The sequence below is a fragment of the Carassius carassius genome, chromosome 47 (assembly GCF_963082965.1).
Source record: "Carassius carassius chromosome 47, fCarCar2.1, whole genome shotgun sequence".
Taxonomy (NCBI): domain Eukaryota; kingdom Metazoa; phylum Chordata; class Actinopteri; order Cypriniformes; family Cyprinidae; genus Carassius; species Carassius carassius.
Window position 1 is genome coordinate 15,510,625 of NC_081801.1, and position 27,026 is coordinate 15,537,650.

At 37.0% G+C, this 27,026-nt stretch overlaps 1 protein-coding gene across 4 annotated transcripts; it reads left to right on the forward strand.

The window, feature by feature from the left end:
• Positions 1-7,286: 7,286 nt before the first annotated feature.
• LOC132130091 (SH2 domain-containing protein 4A-like) lies at positions 7,287-26,693 on the forward strand. Of its 4 annotated transcripts, none has more exons than XM_059541740.1 (8): positions 7,287-7,416; positions 12,029-12,351; positions 16,996-17,143; positions 17,928-18,024; positions 19,215-19,256; positions 19,393-19,434; positions 21,970-22,201; positions 25,543-26,693. In XM_059541740.1, the coding sequence occupies exons 2-8, from the start codon at positions 12,180-12,182 to the stop codon at positions 25,767-25,769; spliced, it is 960 nt and encodes a 319-aa protein (XP_059397723.1). In that variant the 5' UTR covers positions 7,287-7,416; positions 12,029-12,179; the 3' UTR covers positions 25,770-26,693. The 4 variants fall into 4 exon arrangements, with proteins under 4 accessions (XP_059397723.1, XP_059397725.1, XP_059397724.1 ...); XM_059541742.1 differs by lacking the exons at positions 7,287-7,416; positions 25,543-26,693 and adding exons at positions 10,762-11,089; positions 23,275-23,415; XM_059541739.1 differs by lacking the exon at positions 7,287-7,416 and adding an exon at positions 10,765-11,089.
• Positions 26,694-27,026: the final 333 nt, after the last annotated feature.

The following is a 27,026-nucleotide window of genomic DNA, read 5'->3' on the forward strand; positions in this document are numbered from 1 at the left end:
TACTTAAGTAAGAGCAATGACAACAGAAGAGAAAGAGCTCTCTAAAAACCTTTTTGTAATGAAACCGGACCCCTCGATACAAACATACAAAGAAACGTATGAAAATGCTCATGTAGAAAAACATACAAAGTATGATTTTGTGAATCAGATGTCTTTCAGTGGAGAAGAAAAGAACCCACGTTTTTAGTGGGGGATTTGACGAACAATCTGTTAAAGAGTTTAAAATAAATATATAGAAATATATATAGATATATATATCAGTCTACCAATGAGAGGATGAGAGGCGCCAAGGAATGCTGTCGTTGCATGTTAACCTGTACACAGCAACATTGAGGTGGATTTCTCAATGTTCGTCCTCAAGGAGTCATCTCTGTAATGGTTTCATTGTCCATAATGTCAGTAATGTTTGGTCAGGTAGTTGGATTAATACTTGTTTTTTCTTTCAAGGAATGGGATGTCCGAGAAATATGTGTAAATAATAAGATAATATATAAACTCTTTTAACTGTTTGATCAGACATCAGTAACAAGTCTTTTGAGACGAAAGCCCTTTTTCCTTTGGGGCCCTTGAGGACCTGTGTTGGGAGACCCTGACTTTAATGAAACTTGTTGGGGAGCATACTCTTCAGCATTAAATAACCTGGTGCCTTACATACTCTGCATGCTTATACACTGGCTGATGCTTTGGATCTAAGTTTGGGTTCTTGTTGATTTTAGTTTTTTTTTTTTCCTTTCTTTCGTTCTTATTCTTGTCTGGTTTTGTTAAGCCCTGGCCCTCCCGTATGCTATTGCATAACTCGTGGTTTGTTTGGTCGAGATGCAAATCATTCTGATCACAAAGAGTGACTCAGAAATCACCTAGGCATTTTCCCCACCTTGACCAAAATTTATCAAATGCAACATGCCTGACAAAAGGATGTTTAGTTTTTTTTTTTTTTTTACAGACTCCTTTGGTGTGAGGTAAACTTCTACTGAAGCCTCTCTGTTGGCAGTAACATGTCACTGTCACAGACCAAAAGCTTAGTTGAGGTGTGTGGCCAGGATCCCCCCCCCCCTTCCTCTAACTTTTCAGTGTTTCTTTATGTAATTTGTAATTTTGGAAACTTTGCTTCACAAAGTTTTTTTCTTTTCCCAGTGCTATATTTCATTACTGTGTGCAATATTGAACGTGCCAATGTTGGCAATATATGTATATCAATTAAATATATGATTAATATTTGAAAAGCATGTGGCTGAATTCCACGTTTATTTCTTTAAAAATGTCTTTATTTCTATAAAACCTTCATCTGCACTTAAAAAGGTCTGTATATGGAAAAGAAACCAACAAGTTTCACCCAGGTGAAGCGAACACATAGCAGTTATCTGATCTGTCTGCACTTTTTGTGAATGTTCATGTCATAAACGCGCCCCGTTTCGTTTCTGTTCCTCTTGACATGGGAGGGTTGGGGTTACTGGAATGAAACGATGGGGGTGTGAAGGCCTTTGGGTAAGGGGCAATGCAAATGTATCCTTAATTTCCCTACAAATACATACATGGGATGATTCCAATGATGAAGGTGTGTGAAGAACTCTTCTCTCTTCAGTAGCACATTGCTTTCCCAGATGGAGAAAAATGTCTGACCAATGTTTGTTTGAAAATTATCTCAACAAGGAATGCTTTGTGCCGTTATTTTTTTTCTTTACCTCTTAACTTATGTTCCTTACCTTTGCAAAGAGGTACACTGAATTACTCATTCGGCGGTTATGCGTCAAATATAATTTATGTACATTTTACAAATTAAAAAATAATAAAAAGAAATGTTAATTTCTCATGAAAAGAATGTTCAATATCGATGTTTCTGTGTTTCTTTTTCTCGTGTGCAACAGTTCAGGTAGTGGTTGATATTGTGACTCTGACTTCAATGAAGTCTTCTCTGTGTACAGTCTACACAGTTGATGTAGCACTTTTTAAGGAACAGAATTATGACCTATTTCTTAATTGTTCCTTAAACTAAATCTTCATACATGTTCACAAAATATTGCTGCCTTGATTCTCGGGATTTCATTTGAACTGGATCTCTTACTCTCTTTATGTGTCATATTTTGTAAAAAAATGTTTGGTATAACAGATGACGTTCTAGCTGCAAAACAAACCAATGATTTAGTTTTATTTATGTTTAATTATTATTATTATTATTATTATTAAATAGCATGCATTTTGCTGCAGTAACGTCTTGAATTAATTTGACTTTAAACATTCCCCAGTTTAGTTTTGTTTTGAAATTACATATAGAGCTGCTTATGATCATGCTATATAGATTTAAGGGCATTAAATTCAGATTTTTATGACAAGATTGAATTATAAACACATTGAGTTTTATGTGTACATTTTTCCATGAATGATAAACCTTATGTGAGAATAATCACTAATCATGACCGGTCTGGATGGGCAATCATAAATCAAATATTTATACTTGCAGATGGCAAAATGCAATTATAGGGCATTTTATGATCATTTAGATTGTTTTGGTCAGAGTAGTAAATTAAGAAAAATGCATGCTAATTAACTTTTTCAAAACTAGTCATTTTAACCACATTTACTTCATATTCTTCGGGCACTGCAAGTATAGATAAAAGTTAAGCAAACTGGATTTAGACTGGAAGACTAGATTTAAAAATGTATTAAATAAAAACAAATGTTCTGGATTACAAATGTTCTCCGAAAAGTAAAGAGAGATAGGCCTATATAATTACTTGGGACAAGTGCACATTTACAACAATTTTTATGATATTTTGACCAATAGGTGGTGCTTTCTTCAACCGATGATGTACAATCAAGGCCTGACAGCAATGACCTAAAGCAACGCTGTATCCCAATTCACCTGCTTAAACAATGCACTAAATGTACATGTACTTTTGCAAGTGCAAGTAATAAGATATGATATAATATTGTCTTGATGCCACAGACTTATTTGTTTAGTGTACATCCTGTTACAGCTTAACATCCTGACATTTCTTTTTTATAACCTTCATTTATTATTCATCATTTCATTTTTCCTATGCTACAATGCTTTCTACAGTACTGGATAGACAAGAAAACAAAAACAAAAAATCTGTGTTCATCTTCAGTTCTCTCTTCACAGCAGTTCAGTCAGTGTACTGTTTGAGTACATGAATTACTCCGGGATATTGGTTTGTTTGAACTCACAGGGAGTGTCAGCCACATTAAAAAAAAGTTAACAGCTTAAGTCATTTGTGGATTAATGCGTATTAGAGGTGCGAACCGTTTAAAACGATTCAGTTCGATTTGGTGAACTAAATGATTCGTTCACGAACCGGATATCCAGCTGCTTTGATTTGAACTCTCTCACACAACAGACACGGAAGAGAAGACAATGCTGAATAAAGTCGTCATTTTTGCTATTTTTGGACCAAAATGTATTTTCGATGCTTCAAAAAATTCTAACTGACCCTCTGATGTCACATGGACTACTTTGATGATGTTTTTCTTACCTTTCTGGACATGGACAGTATACCGTACACACAGCTTCAATGGAGGGACTGAGAGCTCTCGGACTAAATCTAAAATATCTTAAACTGTGTTCCAAAGACAAAAGGAGGTCTTACGGGTTTGGAACAACATGAGGGTAAGTTATTAATTACATAATTTTGCTATCTGGGTGAACTAACCCTTTAAGATCTAACAGGCGCATAACTGTTATGACACTTAACATGTCTTTATTTATTGTTTTAATCTGGGATTATCTTATTGTCAAGACTGATATAACAGTAAACTACTAATCTTGTTTCTTATTGGAGAATGTAACAAAGAAGAGCTATTTAGTAATTCAAAATACTATTTTACCATTTTTAATATGAGTTGCACACTTCTCCTTAAATATATAAAGTAGCATAAAGCTCACATACACAATAAGCAATATACATGCATTATATTATTAGATTAGCACAAAACTCCCAATTAATATTGTTAATCATTCAAATCCTTTAATAGTAGCATCCCTGTTCCCCCTGAAAAAGGAGGAGCTGGTGTTCACCATAATGAATCAATCAAAGTCTTACTCTGACCTGGCAAGAACAATGTAGTTTTTCTTTTTTATAGCATTGATCCATTAAAGGTGAAAAGTGTGATTTCTACATCACTATAGTGCCAGTGAATGGAACTGCAAAAATAACAACTGTTTTAGACACCTTGTCGTTTCTGCTCAGGTAAACAAAAAAAATCACGATTTCTTTTTTTTTTTACACACATCACCTTTACACCTATTTTATATATACATATATATATATATATATCTTTGCTTTGTACCAGATAAATAATGTTTTGGCTGTAATAATACAATTTCACTGCACAACACTCTGGATTCCTTGATTCCTTATTGATTAATTGCAACATTGTGGTCAAGTATTTTAATATAATTACAACTAAAGAGACCCTATGTATTTGTTGTTTGTTTGTAACATTTTCATTTTATGTTTTTGGAAGAAAATGTATGTTACACTATTAACAAGGAATGAAGTGTGTAAAACAATATTTATATTATGTTTATATTATCATGGCTTATTAAAACTAACTACAATAAGTATCTTTAAGAGTTTTGAGAAACTTAGTGTCAGATTGATGGACATTCCTACATTAAGAAAAACTAAATATAGGTATGTGCATCAATTTGACACTAAGTTTATCAAAACTCATAAAGATACTTAAGCTCCTGTTATTTCTCATTTAATTAATTTATCATTTGAATACAGTGTTTTTCCTACTGCATGGAAGCAAGCCATGGTTTCTTCTATTTTTAAATTCTGGGATCATTTCGAGGTTAGCCTCTATAGACCTTTCAGTATACTGCCAGTAGTCACAAAGTTTGCAGAAAAAATAGATATTGAACAACTGGCATGTTATCTTAGTAAAAGGTTGGTTTACATTGTATGCAATTTGGTTTCAGAGTAAATCATTCTACTGAAACAGCTAAACATAGAACAGTTGGTGCTATATTTTTAGATTTGACAAAACCATCATGGTTAATCAAAATGTTGTTCTTCTATCTGGGACTTCAGCGTGGATTTCCCCATTTATTTTTTTAATAGACAGCCATGTGTAAAAATGTTAAGTGGTTCTTTCCAATAACTTGAACTGTGCAACGGGTGTACCCCAAGGATCAATATTAGGCCCCTTTATCATTTAGTTTGTACATTAATGATCTCCCACAGCAGTGTTGAGGGATACAAGTGCAAATGTGTGCCAACGATACTGTTATTTCCACACATGCGAGAATAGAAGCGTTAGCAACTGAAAACTGAAAGCTATAAGACTTCGGCTTAAAGCTAAATGTTGCTACAGAAAGGATTACAGAGTGGTTAGAGCAATCGTGTCTCACCTGGTACACTGGTAAAACAAAAGGGATGTTTTTTTCCCCAAAACAAATGTGTGTTCCTCCAGTGCAGATATTTGTATAAATATTGAAAAGATAGAAATTGTTACTGAGTTTAATTATCTAATTATCTTGGTTTAACGCTGGATCCAAACCTTAGTTTAAAAAAAAACATGTAAAGTAAATGGTGAGGACTATAAAATATAACTTGATACATTTCAGACAAATTAGACAATGTCTATGCAGTTAAGACTTTTATGCATGCTACAATCTTTTCTCATCTGTCATACTGTCTGACATTTGGGGTCAAACAGGAGAAACTGTCATTAAACCTTTAAAATCTCTTTATAAGCAGATTTTAAAAACTCTGGACAAAAAAGCCTAACCAATATCACCACTTTTAGGATAATTTTTTTTTTTTAAACTTGGTTCATTTTAGACTTTTAATCAAATTTATTTATGGTATAAATTTATTTTAATAGTTTGGATCCTTCCATACTTTGTGATTTTTGGCATTTTCGCCATACAGCCTCTGCAAGATCTACTTGATCATCATTTACTAGTGATTGTGTTTTTCCTTTTCATCATTCTGTCTCTGGATCATCGTCTCAGTGAAAGCTATTATTAATTGGAACACTCTACCAGAAGACATAAGGATGTGCACATCTATTGACATTTTTAAACTAAAACTAAAATCTTATTTAAAATCAACTCAACTCTGTAATCACTGCCATGGTTGCGGTTTGATTGGATGCTATTTTTACTGTTCTTTTTTGGCTCTGATAGAATGCATATAAGTATTCCTGTATTGTATGTGTTGTGTTATTTTTTTATGTTTACTTATGATCAGGGGCGTTGGACTGGGGGTAAAACCAGTACTGATTAGGACTGCCAGGGCCTGGGATCTTGTGCAGCGCCCCTGCTTATGATTATGATTACCTGCCGAGGGACCATGGATGAAAACTAGTCATTGGCCAATTTCAGTACCGGTACAGTGCATGAAATGGAAACATTTATGTTAAAATTGTGCATTGTCCCTTTTCAAATAAAATGTATAATAAAAACATTTCTGCAAAAACACAATACGCTATCAGTAGCCTACAGAGTTAAAAACTAACGTTAATTTCCTATGGTGCAGAATTGACAAGTTTGTAATGCCACTTTCCAATTTACCTCATCATGCAGTTTACATTACAGATACAGTTTACAAGCCCTGTGGAAACAGGCTTATTTGCCGAGGCTGTTTTCAGCTAGCATCACAGAACCTTTAATGTTCTCATTTCACACGACTGTAACACGATTGCGGGTGACTGATTCTGTTCTGCTTTTGCGCGCGGATGGCGGATGCATCTGGTAGCACTTTTAGGAGTATGCTTTTTGCAGTTTCATATGGGCTGTCATTTAAAAACATCGCCTAATAAGGGGGACCAGTACATGCAAAAGGTATATTCCATGCACTACATTTCATCCTACCAACTTCCAAACCAATTAAAATCATAAAAGGCGTTCTGAAACTGGACAGGGCAGTCGGCCAACAATTATTTCACATCCGAATATTTTTTGCAGAGACACTGTTTTTGCCTTTAGACAAAGCACTACTGAAACAAAACAAAATATGTAATTCTGTAAAATAAAATTTAACGTTACCTGAAGCAAAGTTGTCCTTCTCTTGTAGAACAGCGATATTTATATTCAAACTCCAAATATAGCAAACTCCCAGACGAATATAAAAAAAAATAAAGGTGGGGTAGGTACCCGCACATTTATGATGTGATGCAGTTTACTAAAACAGTTTATTCCGCGTTTTGCAATTTTAGCTAAACTTGATGGTTGTTTGCGTGCAGTTGTGGATTGATCAGCCAATCAGCCTTTCTGTTGACGTCAGGGCGAAAGAGTCATTAGTCACATGCATAGACAGGTCACATGGCTTTTAGATCTTTTAGATTCGGGTGATTGGTTAAAAAAACCGGGCTGCAGAACTCAGATTGCGTAATTGCGTCCTCATGCAGTTGCTGGGGTTATTGGGAATATCCGAGGTATCATCCAAGGTACTGTATGCGCCATATTTGTAGGGCTGCACAATTAATCGAAAAACTCTCGTCACGATTAAGTCATTGCATAAAAGTGTCAGTTAAACTACGAACATTTCCGTTCGAGAGCGCGGTGGCACGTGGGAACTTGAATTGTTTTGAATTTACTAGATATCGTGAAGACGCCCATGAAATAGACATCTTAACTGATGTACGTTAAGATTGTAATATTCGCAAGATTGTAGATTATCACGCTGTAGGCTATTTGTAACGTGAAAGTAACGTTAACGTTACACACACTGAAGTTGACGATCAGATGCTGTCGTCTTGTATTGATGTAGCTTCATAACAGCAACAATTTGTCATAGTCGTGCAACCGTATTCTGTTGGAATAGCTATGGCGCCATCTAACGACCTAAAATGGTTACCGCAACTGCAGACCAATTAAATTTTAATGGTGAACCTATAACCTTTGAGAAATAGTTATGCTCATAAGCCTCCAGTTAAAGCAAGAAAATAAAAAACATAAATAATAAAAACTTAAAAGAACAAGCAAATGGTAAGAGAAACAAATAACTGGAGGAAGAGATGTTAAACGTCTGATAAGTAGGCTAGTCTATAGATGTGTTATTGATAACTAAACTGTCAAATCGTTTTCAGTAGTTGAAATAAAGCTAAAATAAAATCTAAACCGTAGACTAGCTTAAACTTTCAATTAAAACAAAACGAGGAATGTTGCCAGTGCCCTGATAACTAACTGAGATAAAGTAGATGAATCTGAAGTAAATCTAAACAGAAATACAAAAAAAGCACATAACAAAACTACAAAAATAAAGAGGTGAAAACTGAACATGTAAAAATAAAATCAAAATTCATAATAGTAATAAACCCTACAATAGTATAAATATAATAATAAAAAAATACTAAATTAATACAGAAAGCAATGCAATTTCATGGCGTTTGAAGTACTGTTTTCTGTTGTTCTCATTGATTCTCATTCATTGTAAAGTGTCCAGATGTCTAGCACTACTCTAAGCGCCTCATGTGAGTCAGTAGTGACCTATTTCTGTGTTAAAGCGCTGGTGGGTGTGGTGCTTTCATCTAGAAGCCACTTTTGGGTTATCTATCCTGAGCACAACCCTTGTCTGGTTTAGTTTAGTTCAGTAATCAGTTACGCCTTCATAATGAGCCAAGCTGTAGTCTAACTTTTTTCAACAGTAGGCCTATATTTGAACTTTTTGAACAATCTTCAACTAGCATAATTATGTAGCTCCTTTCTGAACATTTGTACTTATTGGACATAGCAGATGTGTCTGTGCCTCAGTCTTAAGTGTCGTAAGGAGCACATCAACAGTGTGAACAAGCCTGAATTCTAGTTGCCATGCTGGATGGAGTGAACGTTTGAATCTGCTCTGTTGAGAGGCGCGCCATCTGGTGGCTGAATATTTAAGGGCTCATGAACTGCATTTCTTATTATTTTATTAATGTTCTCTGAGGTTCACTTATAATATTAATGTGATTTTTACGTCAAAAACATCACAATTTATAAGTAATAGGCAATTTTCTATCCTGTTTTTGGGCCTCTCTGCAGAACATCTGTTTTAATTGGTGGGCCGAATTCAAAATGAGCAAGTAAACGCCCACTGCTGTGATTGACTAACAGTTTTGCTTATTAATTTATATTTATAAAAATAACCAGACTTGCATAACACGACCCATAGTCAGTATTTTTTAGTTGCTATTCAATATTCCTTTAGTTGTTCTTGTGATACAAGTAATTTGCTCATGAGGACACAGCAGTCCTTTACTATGGTTTCCAGATAAGTTTCAGATCACTTTGTTTCCATTCAACATGAAACGCTTATATTTATGAAGATGTGTAATAATGTTTTAGTAAAAAACAACAATGTTAAAAAAGCAGTACATATATTTTGTACTATTTTTTTTATTAGCCATTTATTATATTTTAAATACAAATATTTATTAAAAATATGTTTTGAAAAATCTTGATGCAACTTGTATAACAACAGTTCATAGTGATCCATTATTATTATTATTATTATTATTTATTGAAAATGAGCATTTTTTATTCATACTAAGCAGAGGCTGGGGCTGTCAAGCTCCAAAAGGACAAAAAATAAAAATACGGTATAATTTTGTGTGATGAACAGGCAATACTTGTGTAGTATTGTTTTCCCCCATACAATGGAAGCTGATAGGAATCAGCAACTGTTTGGTGACAGAATTTGCATTCTCCAACATGCATATTTATATTACAGTTTGTTTGTATCTGTGTGTGTGTGTTGGATCTGAATATGATAGCCAATTAAACTATGCATTTTAGTAGTGGGGAAAGTTAAGTAGGAAATTATTTTTAAGGGTGTTACACAAATGCTTTGAATGACTTTGAGTTACTTAATTAGATTGACATCATTGTCCTTATGAGTTGTTCTCGTTTTGAAGAGCTCTGTAATGATTCTTAAAAGTTTATCCTTTTATGTTCCACAAAATTAAGTCACAGAAGTTTAGAACAACATGAGGGTGAGTAATTTTGGACAAAACGATCCCCTTTTGATGAACGATCTCTTTAAATCAGTTTTATCAGGTCAATTCATAAACAGACCGGTCCTCGAAAACCAGTAGATGGCGCTGTTGGTTAAACTTCAGTATTTAAACCGTAACAAAGCAAATACAGCTACATTTCCATATGCAAATATCTTCGGGAAAAAATAAATAAATAAATAAGTACACATTTGCGGATGAAAACTGCCCAATCAAATAGGAAGTGAGAGAGAAGAATAAAATTAAAAACAAGGAAAGCTAGATTCCAGAGTGGCTGGATTTGTGTCAAATATGACTGGAAATTTGTGCAGTCACAAATTTCACTTATTTAATAATTAACAGAGTGTCATAGCATTCATTACAGCAGTTAAACTACTACTGAGCGGCTCAGATTACAAAGACAGTTTCTTGCGCGCGTGCGCCCCCTGGTGCGAGATTACACTAAAGCCTACTGCGTGTTTGAAAACTATCGGTAAGTGGCTTTGTTTTTTTGTTTTTACATTATTTTTTTAACAATCCCTTTAAGCTTGTAAATTTGTCCTTCATCTATGTTAATTTACAGCAAAGAAAGATTTATAAGGAAATTACAAGGGGAGATTTTCTGCAGTATAAGATATCATAGGGAAATTTTCAGTGAGAGAGGAAGTGCTTATCACTTGCCAAAAACTGTAGAGGTGCTTTTTTTTTTTTTGGCACTAAAATTGCATTGCATCATGCCAAGATCGACTCATCCTCTTACGTGTTTTTCTGTAAATTTCTTTGCTCAAGTGATAAAGTTAGTTTCTTCTTCTTGTCCTTCAGCCGCCCCTCCTCCTCTCTCGCCTCTGTCTCTGTTCAGCAGGATGCTGCTACTTCGCTTGCAGTGCCAACAGCTGAAGTCTGCTTCCTGAGTTTCCCTCCAACCTGAGAGAGTTACAGGAACAGAAAGGAAGTGCGTGTTACATGAAGGCAAGGGACAGTGTGTAATGTACGTTTGTTAGAGAGAGCAAAAGTAAAGAGAGAGAGAGAGAGAGAGACTATGGAATGCTGTGATGTCACCAGCTAAGTCATACACAAAGGCAAGAAGGACACACAAGCACTTTCTCTCCCTCTTTTAGTAAAGTCTGCCGTGGAGCGTCCGCACCCAGCTGTGAGTACATTTTACTTCACACAGGCTTTTTTTTTTCTTCTCTTTCCAACTTTCTGTTTGCCACCATATCTGTCTTGATTTCTGGACATTAACTGCAGTCTGTTGTATGTGTACTGTGTAGGCAGTCAGGCAGACATCCACTGTTTTGTCTCAGTCACAGTTGCCGTTGTGGCGGTCCTTTTTTGTGTATGATGTGATCTCAGACTTTTTTTAGTTGCAGACCCCCGCGGTCTCTCTTAAAGAGGTCACAGCATGCCAGTTCAGTTGTGGCCAAAATAAGACCACTTTAAAATAGTGCAGAAGAGTCTTGTGAATGGATGGGGTCTGCTGATGACAGAAGCGAACCCCTGTTCCTGAGGAATCCCCACAGTCTAGGCCTAAAAAGAGTCGGGAGACCATGTGTTGGAGTAAAGCATGCTCTTTAGCAGAGGTTGTTTACAATGGAATTATACCAAAACTGAGCATTATGGAAATATTTAAAGCATTCTTTATTATTTGAAAACCGCTTACTATTTTCTTTGACTTTTTAAGTTCTCTTTTTTTACTAATAACCAGATGGTTCTGTTTTGAAAAGCTATGACCAAATAATGCATTTATAAAATAAAAAATGATAAAATAGTAAAATAATCACAATCTCTTAATTTCCAACTAGTCTTTGAAAATCAGGAAAGAAACTATACAATTTAAGAAAAAACACATTTGAAATTATTGCTTTATTAATATATTTGAAGTTAACTCTTGCAACCCTAAATAAAAATACATGTTTTATTAAATCTATGAATGAATGAAAAAAAAAAAGAAAGATCAAAGTTTTTTTTTACTTTCTATTAAACATAACACACAAAATATCTACAGCTGCACTTGAAAAGTAAGAGCAAACAAACTATTAAAGAGATCAGATTGCTTCCAGATGTTGTAATCTGTCATTTCTTCTGACAGCGTGTCCAGTTTATGGCTGCTAATTAGTGATGAGAGCTTGTGTGTGGTGAACGGACCGAGCTGGGCTTCCTCGTCTTTACCACCGTCATCCTTGTACTGAAGGACTGTTGCTGAATCTCAGGATATAATCGGGAGAACCACACACACGGCCATGCTGCAGCAGATCTTAAACGACATGTACATCGACCCGGATGTGCTGGACGCTCTGAACGACGAGCAGAAGAAGACGCTCTTCCTGAAGATGCGCGAGGAGCAGGTGCGCCGCTGGAAGGAGCGTGAGGACAAGCTGGAGAGGGAACCACTCGAACCCAAACCAAAGACAGGTGGGCACTGGCTTTATATATTAGTCAATTTATTTTATTGAAGGGAGTTCTTCGAGAACTTTTAATGCAGTACATTACATTTACAATTTTATGTATTTCGTTTAAACAAATTTAAACATACAATATTTCCTCTGTTTATTTACTCCTGGATGAGACCATTTTATTCATCATTTAGCATTATTATTAATATTATTATTATTGATTATCAAAAATAACTTTCATAGCACAGAACGGTAAAATCCTGGCCATCAGGGGTATTTTTTGTGTATTTTTATATTATTATTTTTAAGTTGTTTTTAGTCGTATTTTGTTTTTGCAGTTACAGTTTAATAATTTAAATAATAATAATGATAGTAATAATTAAAATAATGTTATTGCTTCATTTGTATTATTTAGATGTAATTTCAGTTTTATATATATATATTTATTATTATTATTATTATTAATACATCATAGTTGCAACTGAAAATGATTGACCTGTGCATTTTCTATTGTATGAAGAAAAACAGGAAAGGTTTAATGAGTTTAGGTTGATTTAAGGGTGGGTAGATCATAAAGACAGCTTCTAAATTTACAAAATAAAATGTCAGCAAATCCTATATTTAAAGATGATCCTTTTTGACTAAGTATGGCACTTCTGCAAAAGATATACAGTTGTCTTTTTAGAAGGACAGACATCCTGAAGTCATCACCGTGGTCATCAGGATCTGTCTAGATTAAAGATCTACAACATCTTGAGGTTTGAATGTGGGACCTTTGAATTGCTAATGCAAAACTTTAATCAGTGCGTTTGCCATTCCCACATCTGTAAGCCACAGAAAACTGCTCTTGCTTTTTATTGCTGGCTTTAAATGACTTAATATGGTCTGAAACTCAGCCAGGACAGAATAGTTAAGCAGATAGCACCCGGTTCACTTCATGGAAAAACATCTTGTAATGTCAGAATAGGCTCACAGAGAGGGAGCGATGTTTAAACAACAGAAAGGATCTCCTCAGTGGGACACTGAAACACTCGAAACATCCAGTCGAGAACTATTTATAACATGAGATTTTCCCCTTAATTTCACCACTTTTTAACACCGAAGGTCGCGGACGTCACAGATACAAGATTTCCGTGAGGACAGCTGTCTAAAAGCTGGTAAGAGGGAGGAGTGAACAGCTGAGATATGAGAGGAATGCATTTGAGAGATAGAGGGTATCTGTAAAACAGCGAAAGAGACAGAGCTGTGAAAAAGAATGAAAAATGAAACTTTATGTTGCTTAGCTAAAGTTAAACCCGTTTAAACTGGTTAGACGTACAGAGGGCTTATGGAATCTGGCATATCCGCTTTGGTACTGGAAGAGTCAGAATTTTTTTTGCCAGATCATCCTCAACTAGATTAGTCAATGAGGTAAAAATATTACAGTGCAATGGAAGTTTTAAGTGTCTAGGAACATTTTGTGGCCACTGTATAGCCATTCTCTTGGGTTCCTAAGGAAGTTCACTGCATTACATTAAGGTTGACATGGGTAAATACAGGAGAAAGTCGTCTTTGCTTAGTAACAAACAAAGGAGTTATTATCAGGTCCCTGCGTTTCAGACCTCAGAGGAGAACAGAGAGTCCTCTATCTCCTTGAGACAATGGCAGCTGTTCTTGTTGGTCAGTGGTTTCCCCAAGACATACCGACACAACATCTTGACTGCCTCTGTGCAACCCTGTCTTACGCCTGTTTCACACATAATCCGTCTGCAGTGCGTATGCAGTCCGTTTGCGTTACGTATGTGGTGCTGAAGCAGCACGGACTCAATGTGTTTTTACACAGGACGCGTTTGCAGTCCGCTACTGATCCGCAGCTGTTTAAGCCACAAAACACAACATTTGTCCATTATTTTGATATCAAATCATGTAAAAAAAAATAAATAAAAAAAAATCAGAACGCTTTTTCAGCATTGTGATACTCTTTCATCACAATACAGTAACAATCTTTCATAGACATATTTAAATTCAAATATAAAAAACGTATTACTCATGCATTTGACTGCTAGGTTTTTATAATAAGTTGCTGAAACAAGCTGCAACACATTTAAACAACATTAGCCTACTTTTCTTGTTAGGCTATCACAAACATTTAAAATTAAAACTCACCACTGACAGAAACAGTCGACTCTCGTGCCTTTTGCGTTTAAATCTTTATTACACGCAATCTAACAGGTCTTAAATAACTTTGCTTTTCTGCCTCTATAAAAGTGCATATATAATGTTGCTCTTTTTCTTGTTTTAAATCTAGCCAAGACCCATGTGTTGCGTGTGAAACACAGTAGGCTTTAATTAGTATACATTTATTGTGAAATGACTGCATTTCCCTGTCAATCCATGTTCATTTTACCGTGAACAATGTGCTGTCACTTTAATTCAGCGCCTGCAGCACAGCAAAAATAGTCTCGGTACGTGAACGATCGCTGCACTGCTGCAGACGCACCGCTCCTGGAACGCACTGACGGACCGCAACCGCGTGCAGTATGAATGCTGGAATCCGTTAACATGGGTGCATAAAAAAAAATGCATACACACTGCAGACGGAATATGTGTGAAACAGGGGTAATAGACAGTGGTGTCTGTTAGCAAAGTGGATCAAATGTCAAAGTCATTCAAGGTTCTGTCTCACAATAGTGCAAAACTGTAATAAAATAACACAATAAAGAGAGTCTTTGAAGACATCCTGACCCTTGCATTGTGTGAGCAGGCTACACAAGGCTGAGGAAACACTTCTCTTGCTGACCCAGTTTTTAGAGCAAGAAAGGAAATGTCAGCCAGGCCAAGTTCCATTCCCTCACATAGATGACTGCCAACAAAGCAGGAAGTATACAGGAAACACAGGCACTCAAAACACACTGAGGAGGCGGAGGAGGAGGATGAAGGAAGAACGTTGAGATTGTAGATTCAATTATCAACAGTTGTTCACAGATGATGTGGATGTTTTTTGTGGTTTTGTTTTGGTTTTTGCCATTGGTTTTATAACCCGTTTTACATTATTGCATAGCAAGGATTCATTTATTTAAACAAAAGTGACAGTAAAAACATGTATATTGTAACAAAAGATTCCTTTTTTTTTTTTTTGCTGCTTTCATCAGTTTTTTTCATCATATTTCACAATACAACAGTTTTTACTGTATTTCTGATTAAGTAAATGTCACTTTGGTGAGAATAAGACCTATTTTAAAAACATTTGACGAGTCTTACTGACCCCAAACTGAATGATAGTGTATAATGAAGGAGAAACCTGGGCTAGTTGCACATCTAGGTTTAAGGTTTTAAAAAGTAAAAAGGTTTTAGCCTTAAACTGCTGCATAGACTTGATCTCTGTTATAAGATGCTGTTTGGTCACCATCACCCTTTTTAATGCCTAATATGGAGGAAAGAGAAGAAGAGTCAGAGTCCAAGACCATTTGTGACCCTGGACCACAAAACCAGTCTTAAGTCGCTGGGGTATATTTGTAGCAATAGCCAAAGATACATTGTATGGGTCAAAATTATCGATTTTTCTTTTATGCCGAAAATCATTAGGATATTAAGTAAAGATCATGTTCCACGACGATATTTTGTAAATTTCCTACCATAAATATATCAGAACAACTACATCTTTGTTGAGTAATATGTATTGCTAAGAATTCACTCGGACAATTTTAAAGGCGATTTTCTCAGTATTTATTTTTTTGCACCCTCAGATTCCAGATTTTCAAATAGTTGTATCTCGGCCAAATATTATTTCGAAAAATTGACACTTAAGCTGGTTTTGTGGTCCAGGGTCACATATTTTCTATGATTCGAATGAGCTACTCCTTGCTGAGTCCCTATGCTCCTGAAAATATGAATTTGGACTTAAGATGGACCTGAGTCTGGTCTTGTCTGGACTCAAGTTTTACAACACTGACTGCTGCTACTATTGATTAAAACATTTTTTATATTAAATACCTTTTAAGCATTCAGTGAATTTGCCTCATTTAATGTTGTTTAGCTAACATTAACTTTAATTTACCCACTGAGTCACTTGCAGGAATGCTGAGTTTTAGCTAGAATGGCAGTTCAGCCTGTTTGGTTTTCTCTTGACTGGGATCATGAGTGTGTCAGTCAGGCTGTTCAACTGGAATCTTATTTTGCCACAAGGCCTGCAAGAAGAACCAGTTCATCATGGGAAGGTTTCCTTATTTGCCGTCAAGTGTTTTCTCTCTTTCTCTCTCTCTCTCTCTCTCTCTCCTAAACAGTACTGTACAAGATACGTCACCTTCATTTTTCACACTGAATCAATTTGTATCTCATGTTGTCTTTCTCTGTATTTAATTTGGTTGTTCCATGTGTTCTTAAGACTTGAAAAGTAATCAATAAGCTTCTCATAAAGGAAAATGTAGTGATAAAATAATGTTTAGCTTTATTGATCCAATAAGCAGCCTTAAACTGTTTTCCCATTTTTTTCCTTTTAACATTGAATCATGTTATGCTTGAGTACATTCATAAGAACAGGAAACGGTGCATAAATAATTGTGAAGTATAATAATGTTTAAATATGTAAATGATAATTACTAAACTAGGGTTGTTGTATTTCAACTATGCTTAATGATACAAACCACTAAGACTGTGTTTTTCTCTCTCTCTCTCCCTTTTGTAGGTAATAGCAAGAGTGTTAGTTGGCTGCTGGGACGAGATGGAGACGTGCAGGTCATTGTCATTGGAGAGATGGATGAGCTCAAATCCTCCAAGATCATCTGTTCAGGGTTTGGAGAGAGAAAAACTGCCAGCGTCCTCAACAATTCACGGTACGGACAAAACTTTAAAGACTAACAAATGCATCAGGATATAAAGTGTATAGCATTAAAATATATTTAATTCTAATCCACCCTATAATATGAGTTTCAGCCCCCAGTTTGTTTGGTTGATAGCATCTGAAAAATATCATTAAAATTGTGGATTAAAATTGCTTTTTGATTTTTAAAAGGGGTTTTATTAATGTATAAATATTATTTATACTACTGTTCAGAAGTTAGGGGTCAATAAGGTATTTGATGTCTTTTTGTGCTCACCAAAGCTAAATTTATTTATAAAAATTACAGTAACACTAGTCAGTAAAATAGATAAACTTCATCTACTTGAATATATTTTAAAATGTAATTCATTCCTGTCATAGCAAACCTGGATTTTCAGTCTTCATTGTCACATGATCCTTCAGAAATAATTCTAATATGCTGATATGGAAAGCATTACATATCATTTTATGTACTTATAGAAACTGTTACCTTTTTTCAGGTTACTTTAAATAGATAGTAGAAAAATAACAGTGTTAATCTGCACTTTTGATCAATTTCATGCATCCCTCCTATATATATAATGTCATTTTTTTTTTACTGACCCCAAACTTTTTAATGGTAATGTAAATAAATGTAGTTTAACCATTTTTATGTTTTCATATTTAACAAAGTAAACTTATGAGCACATCTGTAAATGAATATCTAATAAAATTCTGTGTTCTAATGAAAACGTGTTTGACTGTGAAGGGCGTAGACTTGTTAGTTGTGTTTTCACACGTCTTGTCATGTATTTCAGCAACCATCCCAGCACTTTGAAGAGCAACTTGATAAACCGATCAGGGCGAGAAAACCTTCCTCCCAAAGCACCGTCAGGAGTTCAGCTGAACTTGAAGGTAGGTGTGTTGCTCACGTGCATGTTTGTTTACTTCCACATTTGCTCAACTCTTAAACTGGTGCTGCTGTGTATTCATGCAGCTGTGTGTGCGAGTGTGTGTAGGTGACCTCCCTGTTGCCCGTCATCAATCTCGGACACAGCCGAGGGGCAGCGAGACGGACTTTCTCCACAGGGAGAGCCATCGTTCAACAGCCAAATAAATCAAAACCTCCATCTCTTCCTCTTTTTGCGACTTCCTTTCCTCCTTTTTTCATTCCCTTCTCCTCCATGATTTCTTTTTATCCTTTCAAAAAAAAAAAAAGCCCTCCTACACCAACCCTCCTCTCCATTTCTCAGGCACAACAACTCTTTCATTCCTCAGCTCTCTATGGTTCCATCTTTAATCAATATGTCTGTCTGTCTGTCTGTCTGTGTGTGGCCAGTTGGCGTCCATGCGATTTTAAACTGACAGACAGCCTAAATTATACAGTAACGCCATGTCCTTAACAGGAATGATGCGACAACTTTCCAACCAGGTGAAAAGCGATTTGAAGCAGTGTGAGGTGCTGAAAATGTATTTGACTAGATATCTAATGCACCTTTATAAAAAAGCAGGATTTCAAGCCAGTGAGATTTCAGAGTGGGCAGGGCCACCCCTCACAATACAGTAGAAATAGGTGGATGTGATCAACAGAATTTCTTGTAGGTTTGGACACAGGTTGTGAAAGTGCATTGATGTCATCTTTAATTTCATGTATTAATAAATTGTATCTCAGTCAGGATCTCAGACACGAAGTGTGTGTTTTAAAACGGTCTTTGCAAGGTTTTCCCTTAATATGTGAAGATCTCACCACCTTTCCTGTTATACTAAGGTGGGGGGGGGGGGTCACTAGGGTTTCCATGGCAACACCAGCAGAGAGCACTCCTGGGAGGAGATGTGTTGGCCAGTATCACCACACTATGATCCTCTACTTGCTAAACACAAGCATCTGTCCCTGTACAGCGGCACATGTGGCTCATAGTTGCCAATTAGTGGAGAGCCACACAAGAGTCCGAAAAAACATCTGGACGCCCAGATTTTTCACTGATCATGAAGCAGTTGATTATTATTTATGATAATGTGATTATTGTATCAGATTTTGTTATGGTGTTGATTAAATGATGTACAGAAGTGTGGAAGAGTTTTGCTAAGTCTTTTTGTTTTCACAGGACAACAGTGACAAAGAGTTTAGGACTCTGGCGCCTCCACAGGTGTGTTTCGGTATTGCCCCAGATATGATATAAAATTATTAAGTGAGATGTTTTGTCACAGCAGGATACTATATATATATATATATATATATCTACTTTATGTATCTTGTAAATGCATTCTATTAATATCCCACAGATACCTGAAAATGAAGAAAAACCATCAGCACCTTCAGAAAATGTAAGAAAATCATGTATGTCGTTATGGAGGTTTCTTTTCAGTTTCACATAATATAATGCATATATTTATTACATTATAATACACAAAAAAATCATGTTTTCTCCCGTTACCATGAATCTATTTTTCCTCTTGGATTGAAGCAGGTTATAAAAGTTTTTGGTGCAGGATACTGAAACCCTTCACTATTCCAAGTCATTTTTCATAATCGCAGGCCGTTTGGACTGATGCGATATGCTATATGACCACAGAGATCTCATTTACACCAGAGGCCCCTGGAAAGTCCCGCCATCTAACAGCCTCTGTTCATTGATACTGCTGGCGTTTAACACAGAGCAGATCAGCATATGAGGAATTCTCTGCGTGCATGCATTCTGTCCGTCTGCCTTTTAATTTTTTTCTTGAAATACTGTTTTAATTTTAAACCGTGAAAAGTGTGTCTAAAATAAGAAATATTTATTCCGCACGCATGCACTGATATTAAGAAATTATAAATATACTAATTTAATTAATTATAGAATATTTATTACATTTTCTATGAATAATAATGTAATTTGTGATGTTAAAAATTAATAATAAAAAACTGATAATGTAAATAAAATTGGGTCAGCATCTATATGACTCAGTCTCATCTACACCGACACCAACACGTTGTAATTTTGCGTGCGTCATCCGCATGCAGTGTAAACATGGTGTCGGTGCAAAGGAACGTCCTCCCCAGAATGTCGGTGGTCTCTTCTGTCTCTCTGCTCCGGATGAGGGGGGTCAGAGGTCAGAGCAGCTGTCCTTGTGCTCTCATCTTGAGATCGTTTTACCCTCAGCTGTCTCTCTCTGCCACGACCCCACAACAGCTGAACACAACATACACTTTAAACATGACACACTTTAAACAGAGTGTTAGACGAGTGTGCGAGCATGAATCTAAAACTAGTTCTTCCCAAGTTTGTCTGCTTTTCAGCAAATCAGATGATGTCATGCAGTTAATATTCATTCACAGCCTGATATATTAGTGTCCCTTCCATTTTCCATATCATTCCCGCACCCAGAAGAGTAAAACTCATGATGTGTGTATATATAAGCCTAACTGATTGAGATTTATGAAATGTATATTAGATATGTCACTCATTTTAAATGCTGAAGGAGAGTATGGTGCATTGCTCTCAGTGTGTGTGCTCTGCAGGAGGACCTGAGAGAGCCCAGGGGCTGATTTCGGTCCCTGGGTTCTTCAAGAGCAGATGGTTGATAAAGTTGATCAGGGAATTAAAGCGTGCGAGACAGCGCGCCTGTCAGTCACAGATGGATGGGATTGTGGGACTGTCCCATGGGGTTTGGGCAGGGACCTCTCTTTCCCTATTTTTTTTTTAATTTCTCTCTCTTTCAGCACAGTAACCCTCAATATCCACAAGCCCGTGGGCAGGGCAAGTCCTTGTACATCACACATTTCTCTTCCATCTTGTGTGTGTGTAAACACGGTCTGTGCTTCTTACAGTCCAGGCATGCAATATCTGCTATCTTTGGCAGCTCCAGAGGTTTTTAATTAGATTTTTATTAGATTTTTGTATTGTTGTAGATTTAATTTTTAGGCTATTCCATGTTTTGTTGTTCGGCTATATCTGTTTTATTTATTTATTTGTTTATTTATTTTAAATAAGCTGTTTATAAGACTACTATTTATTTTAGGTCATTTGTAGGCTACTATATTTTATTTTAGGCTATTTAATTTTTAGGCTCTTTTTTATTTAGGCTTCTATGTAAAAATTTTCATAGACTTTTATTTTGTAGTTTAGGCTGTTTTATTTTAGGTTATTTTTAGGATATACTTGTTTTGTTTTAGGCTCTTTTATATTGTAATTTGTTTTTTTTTATTTTGGATTATTTTTCAGCTACTTTAGTTAATTTTAGGCTGTTTTATTTAGTTAATTTAATATATGAAATGAACCATCTGGAGCCATCTTGACATTATTATAAGGCACTAACTCAATGTTTGAGTTTTACCAAATAACAATTGTTTGGTGTCGTCTTAAATGTAAGTTTACAGGGGCAAATGTTATTGTTCAGAGCTTCATCTTTCATGGCCTAGGAGATCTGAAAATCTCTCTGGATTATTTTGTATATTCCTCCTAAAATTCCTTAGGACAAATATGAGACAGACAAGATGCTTGTTGACTTGATGTGACCTGGCAATTTGATCTGGGATGAATTTAGTTGATAGTCAAATCTCTGCTCAGATGTTGTGACATTGTTGAGATCTTCTTAAACGTTAAGAGGAGACATGTGAAATTAGCTGTGGTCTGTTTCTCAGGAGACAAATCTGAGAAACGTGAGATTTTAGCTGAAGTTCCCATTTGCTCCATATTTAATCTTGTATAGTCTATGAGAAATAATGAAGACATTTAAACGATATTTCATCTTTGGGTTTTTTCTCCATTTCCCCTGTCAGATGTTTTAGGACAGTAACAGTGCTCGGTTTAAACCTGTATCTGGACACTCAGTCCAACTTGTACTTCTTTTATAAATATTTTTTTATTACTATGGCAGGTATCCCATCAGCCTCAGGAAGCCAAAGAGAAGGCTGAGTCAGGACACTCGGAGGATGACTCAGCAGTCTTGTCCTCAATTTGCTATCGGGCCCACTTGAGATCTTGCCTCCTGACACCCTCGGCTCTCAGCAGACCTGGCTATGTGGACATGGAGGACAGAACGACCAATCAGCTACCTGACACCTCCAGAATCCATCCCCAAGACACCCCCAAACCACAGATCAGCAGAGGTGAGAGTCTGGTGTTTATGTAGCTTTCCACTCTCCTAGTGTGTGTGTGTGTGTGTGCGCGCGTATATTAATGAGGGAATTAATTGTCCCTGATTGTAAAGATACTATGTCACATTTTCTTGTTCAAAATATAATTTCTTATTTTTTCATTTCTTATTTTGGGGTTAAATATGAGTTGCGGGTTCAGCCTTGTCAGCCTTCATGAGCAGGGGCGCTGCACAAGATCCCGGGCCCTATGCATTGGCAGTCCTAATGGGCCCCCCTCCCCTTGAAAATATATATTCCAGACTTTTCAAGGGCCCTCTCTTCCTTTGGGGCCCTGGTAATCAGTACTGGTTTTACCCCCAGTCCAGCGCCCCTGTTCACGAGATCACCCATTTGCAAATAAAACTAAAATATAGAATAAAAGAAAGATTCTCTAAAAAATGTTACTGGAGATTTTGAGATCTTGCAGCTCTTTTTGTACAAACAGGAATAACAAGGCTGAAAAGTAGAAACAGATGTCACTGAAATATTATGGCCGATTTCCTTGGCTTCTCATTTGTTTGAAATCTCTTCGGTTTCCGCTAACAAAGGATATCTCGATCATCTCCTGGGTGGGTTTTAATGAACATTTGTTCTAAACACTATCTTGGTGGTGTGAATCAGCTCGACAGATGTTATGACTCACTCAAAAACCTCAAATTACGCCATCCAGTGTGTATTATTAGGAATTACACTTCTGCAGTTTCAATTGCCCCCTGCTGGACATATACATGAAATGCAGCCTATTACCTAGGCCAGGTAAGGTTAAACGAGCACTTTTTGATCTAGAATATAATTTATGGACATCCAGGCTACATATTTTTCTAGTTTTCTTCTTGTAAAAATATAAATCTCTTGAAATTGCACTTGGATGACTGCAAGGGAATGTTTAATTTGTGTGAGTGGTTAACTTTGTAGTGGGATCAAGAGCATGTAAGTGTATGTTCATCCTGGCATGTGCGTGAAAGCAACAGTTTTCCACAGCTGCTTGCTTCGTCTCTGCATGCACGTGTGTGTGTGTGTGTTCTGTCCCTTCTCTTCACCTTCAGAGAGAAGGACACACATTCCAGTGCTGCTTCCCAACTCTGGCCCTGGGCGACGCTCGGCCGGAGCTGATAAATGACAGGGCCCCCAGCCTCCGCTCCGCTCAACCCCCCTCCCCACCAACCCCTGGCAGCCGTGACCACCCCCCACCCCCCACCCGTGGCCTGGCTCAGCGCACAGACGTGCCGCTCCGGAATTCTGCCCTCTGCCCCACTTCTAAGAGGTGGGGGCATTTAAAGAGATAGCGTGCTTTTTAGCAGCACAAGCTGTCAGTGCGGCTCATCTGCTCTGTCTGCATATGGTGACTGTGAGATTGGAAACATCCCATCGAATGCGTCCTCGCTTTCACAGACACGCACAGAAGTTACTGACAGGCCAAACAGAGAATGGTTCTGCCGTTTGGTTCGTTGCAATCAGGTGCTCACAAGCTTTGTCACAAGTGATTGCACGGTAAGGCTGGCGGGGGCAGGTTTTGGCCTGACCAGGACTGAGTTTGGTTTCAGCTTTGTGTGACAGTTCTGTGAAAGCGTCTAAGGTTCAGGGAGGTTATGGGAGGATGGAAAACATCAAACGCCGGTGAACGATGAGGGAGAGAGGTGTAGTCGTTACAGTAGTGTCAGCTAACAGCGTGTGGTTGTGCGAACAGAGTCACGGACAGGCACACACACACGTGTTTGTAGGACACGGAATGGACTACTAGTGGGGTGTGGAAAATGCGGTGGAACAAACAGCTTTAGATCACAAGTGTGACTCTGTGACTGTGTGTGTGTGTTAGAGCGCTGCGCACGCATGTGTGTCCGCCTCAGTTGCTGGAGCCTATCCAGGGTTACCGTGGCGACCACACAACACAGTGAGACAATCAGTGGCAGGCCCACGCAGTGCGGCGAGAGGACATTAACACAGGAACCACAGGTCAGGGGCCACGGGGGGAGATAGGGCAGACTTGAGAAGCAAGTGAATGTCATGGAATGCATCAAACACATCTGGGTCATTACCAACGCCCCCCCCCCCCCAAAAAAAGAAAGGAAGAAGAAATTATATTTTTTGTTTGAGGTTTTAGTTTTATAATTTAAAATAATATAGACTATTATTAAAAGTGAAAAAATACCATTTAAAATAAATAAATTATTTCTATATTATATTTGTATTATTATTTAGATCATATATTCATTTATTATTTTTATTTTTTTTTCTGGACCGGTAATATTTTGTTTGCATATACTTTGTATGTTGTTATTGTTATTATTATTATTATTATTACAATTATAATTATTATTACTATTATTATTGAATACACTTCAAATATACAAATACATTTTTGAACATATATTATTTTAACAAATCATCATAATGTCCTAAAAGTCTAGAAATTAATAAATAAAAAGAAATAAAATAAAAAATATAAATAATATAAAATGTATATAATAATAATAATAATAATAATAATAATAATATGCAAAATCTTGGAAACCAGTTTCAAAAAGTAATATAATATAATTTAACAATACTACATATATAAACAATTATAATCAATCATATTCTTTTTGTCAAATGCTTGTTGTTTTCATGAGATTTAATGGGTTATAGGTAATAGGTTTCTACTGAGACAGCCACATGTGTCGTGTCTTTGACCAGGGTGCGTGAGGGTGTGTTTTGAGGAGAAAGAGTTTGCGAGGGGGTAAAATGTGTGTCCTAGTTTGTGTGTGTAAAGGAGAAGGGGTATATGTGTTTGCGAGAGCGAGCGAAAGAGAGCGAACGCACTCACACATCTGTGTCCCCTGGGGACGTGGCTAAAAATAAGCAGCTCCTCAAGCCTTCTGGTGTCTGAGCAGCGTCTGTCTGCTCTCCGCTGCCATCCCTGCGGCCCTGCTCTCCTCATCTTCCATCCCTCCATCTCTCAATTACACACACACGCACACAGTATGACCGCACACTTGCACACACTCATATGCACCCATAACCGTGTGCATAAACACACACACACACCAACTACACCCAGCTGCGTCCCTGCTCTACTTCCTGCGCCGATGACCTCCGGTCTGGCAGTCTGCAGCCCACAGCCCAGGAAAAAAGAGCCAGAGACACTCAAAAAGGCTGGGGGGGGGAGGAAAGAAGAGATTGCGAAGAGAAAAAGTGAACAATTGAGTGAGGGGGAAAGAAGAGAAGTGTGGTGTGGGAGAGGACAAGTGTGAGAATGTTTTGAAGTTGTCACCTTTAAAAACAGACCTTGAATGTCCTAAGTCCATGTCTCATCACTCTCTCTCCATTTGCAGTTGATTTCCGAGTGCTTGCTGCCTCTAAACGGGCGTTTTCCGTGGATGTGGAGTCTGAGGTAGTTGAGGAGAGTTGTTTGGGACGGGGACGGGTTGCTCAGCTCATGAAAACCTTCAGTTTGTCCAGTGAGTCACCACACTCCCAAGCACCGCCCCATGGCAACAAACCTCCAATCCCGCTAAAGCCTACTCACTTGAGGCTCCGCCCCTCACCCTCTCTCAGGTAATCAACAAGGGACCTGCAGTCAGGACACCTGGCCAGGGGTGGTCTTCAGTGGCTACATTTGAAGGGTGTGGGTGCTTAGCCTCTCTCAGGAACTTGAATGTTTAGTTACCAAAGCGATGTTAAGTAATTCTTTTTTGCAATATGGTTTTCTTTATTTTTACTTTTTACATGGGATGGACAGTTTGTAGAACTTTTCAGCAGGAATAAAACCTCAGTCATATTGCTACACTGCTCAAACGTTCGGCAGTACTGTTGACCTGGCTGTATCATTAAACTGCAGAAAGATGCATGTTTACAAATGTGTTTCTGTTTTAAAGGGTCACATGAAATCTTGATCACCAGTATAAGATTGAGTAAACTCCTAACAGAACCAGTCTCTTTAATACATTTTGCTTCCTTACATCATGAAGGCTGGAGTTTTAATGATCAAATTATATGTTGTTGTTTTTTTGTTGCAATATCTTGAGGGAAGGGCGGACATTATAATGCCCATATTTACTGTAAATTACCATTTCTTTATAGCAGGTAAGATGTACAGTAAGTTGCTGGATTAAATTGAACACACATTTTACACAGTATTTACTCAATTCACTGACAAAGTTACATTTGGAACTGATATTACGCAGAATGACCAGCTGTGCCTCTATGAGTACTTCATGTTGCTGGTTTTCTTATAGCCATACCTTTACTCGTTTATGGTCTTATTATATTATAATGTAAAATTTTGGGCAATCAGGTGAGTAGGGCAGCAGCCACTTTTATGTATTTTGTTTTCTCACGGGCTCACATTTGCTTGCACTTCATTCTATTTTTTACGTGTTGTGATCTTGAAGAGTTTATATAATAACTCTAAGGCTTGAATGTCCTGTCCACACATTCAGGATAAGTGTGGGATATTTCCTCTGTAATAAAATGATCAAACCTCCTTCAGCTTCTGGTTACAATTTTCTTCTCAGATGCTTGACAGGCTTCAGGCTTTATGTTCACCATGTGCTAATGACAAGCATTTACTGGAGTCCTCTAAGGTCAAGTCATGTTGCCAAGAACATTTCATATCTTCTTCACCACACATCTAATCAGAATATATAATGGTTTTTGTGCATTAAATTACTGTGAATCATGTGTGAAAGAGCTGGCAGGGCTTACAGGTTGTATAGATTGTAAATATTGTACACATCAAAAGCCTTTTAGCTGCATTTGGTAGTCTGGCTATAGAGCTAGCTCTTCTCTTGGATGCCCCCTGCTTGCTGATCACAAT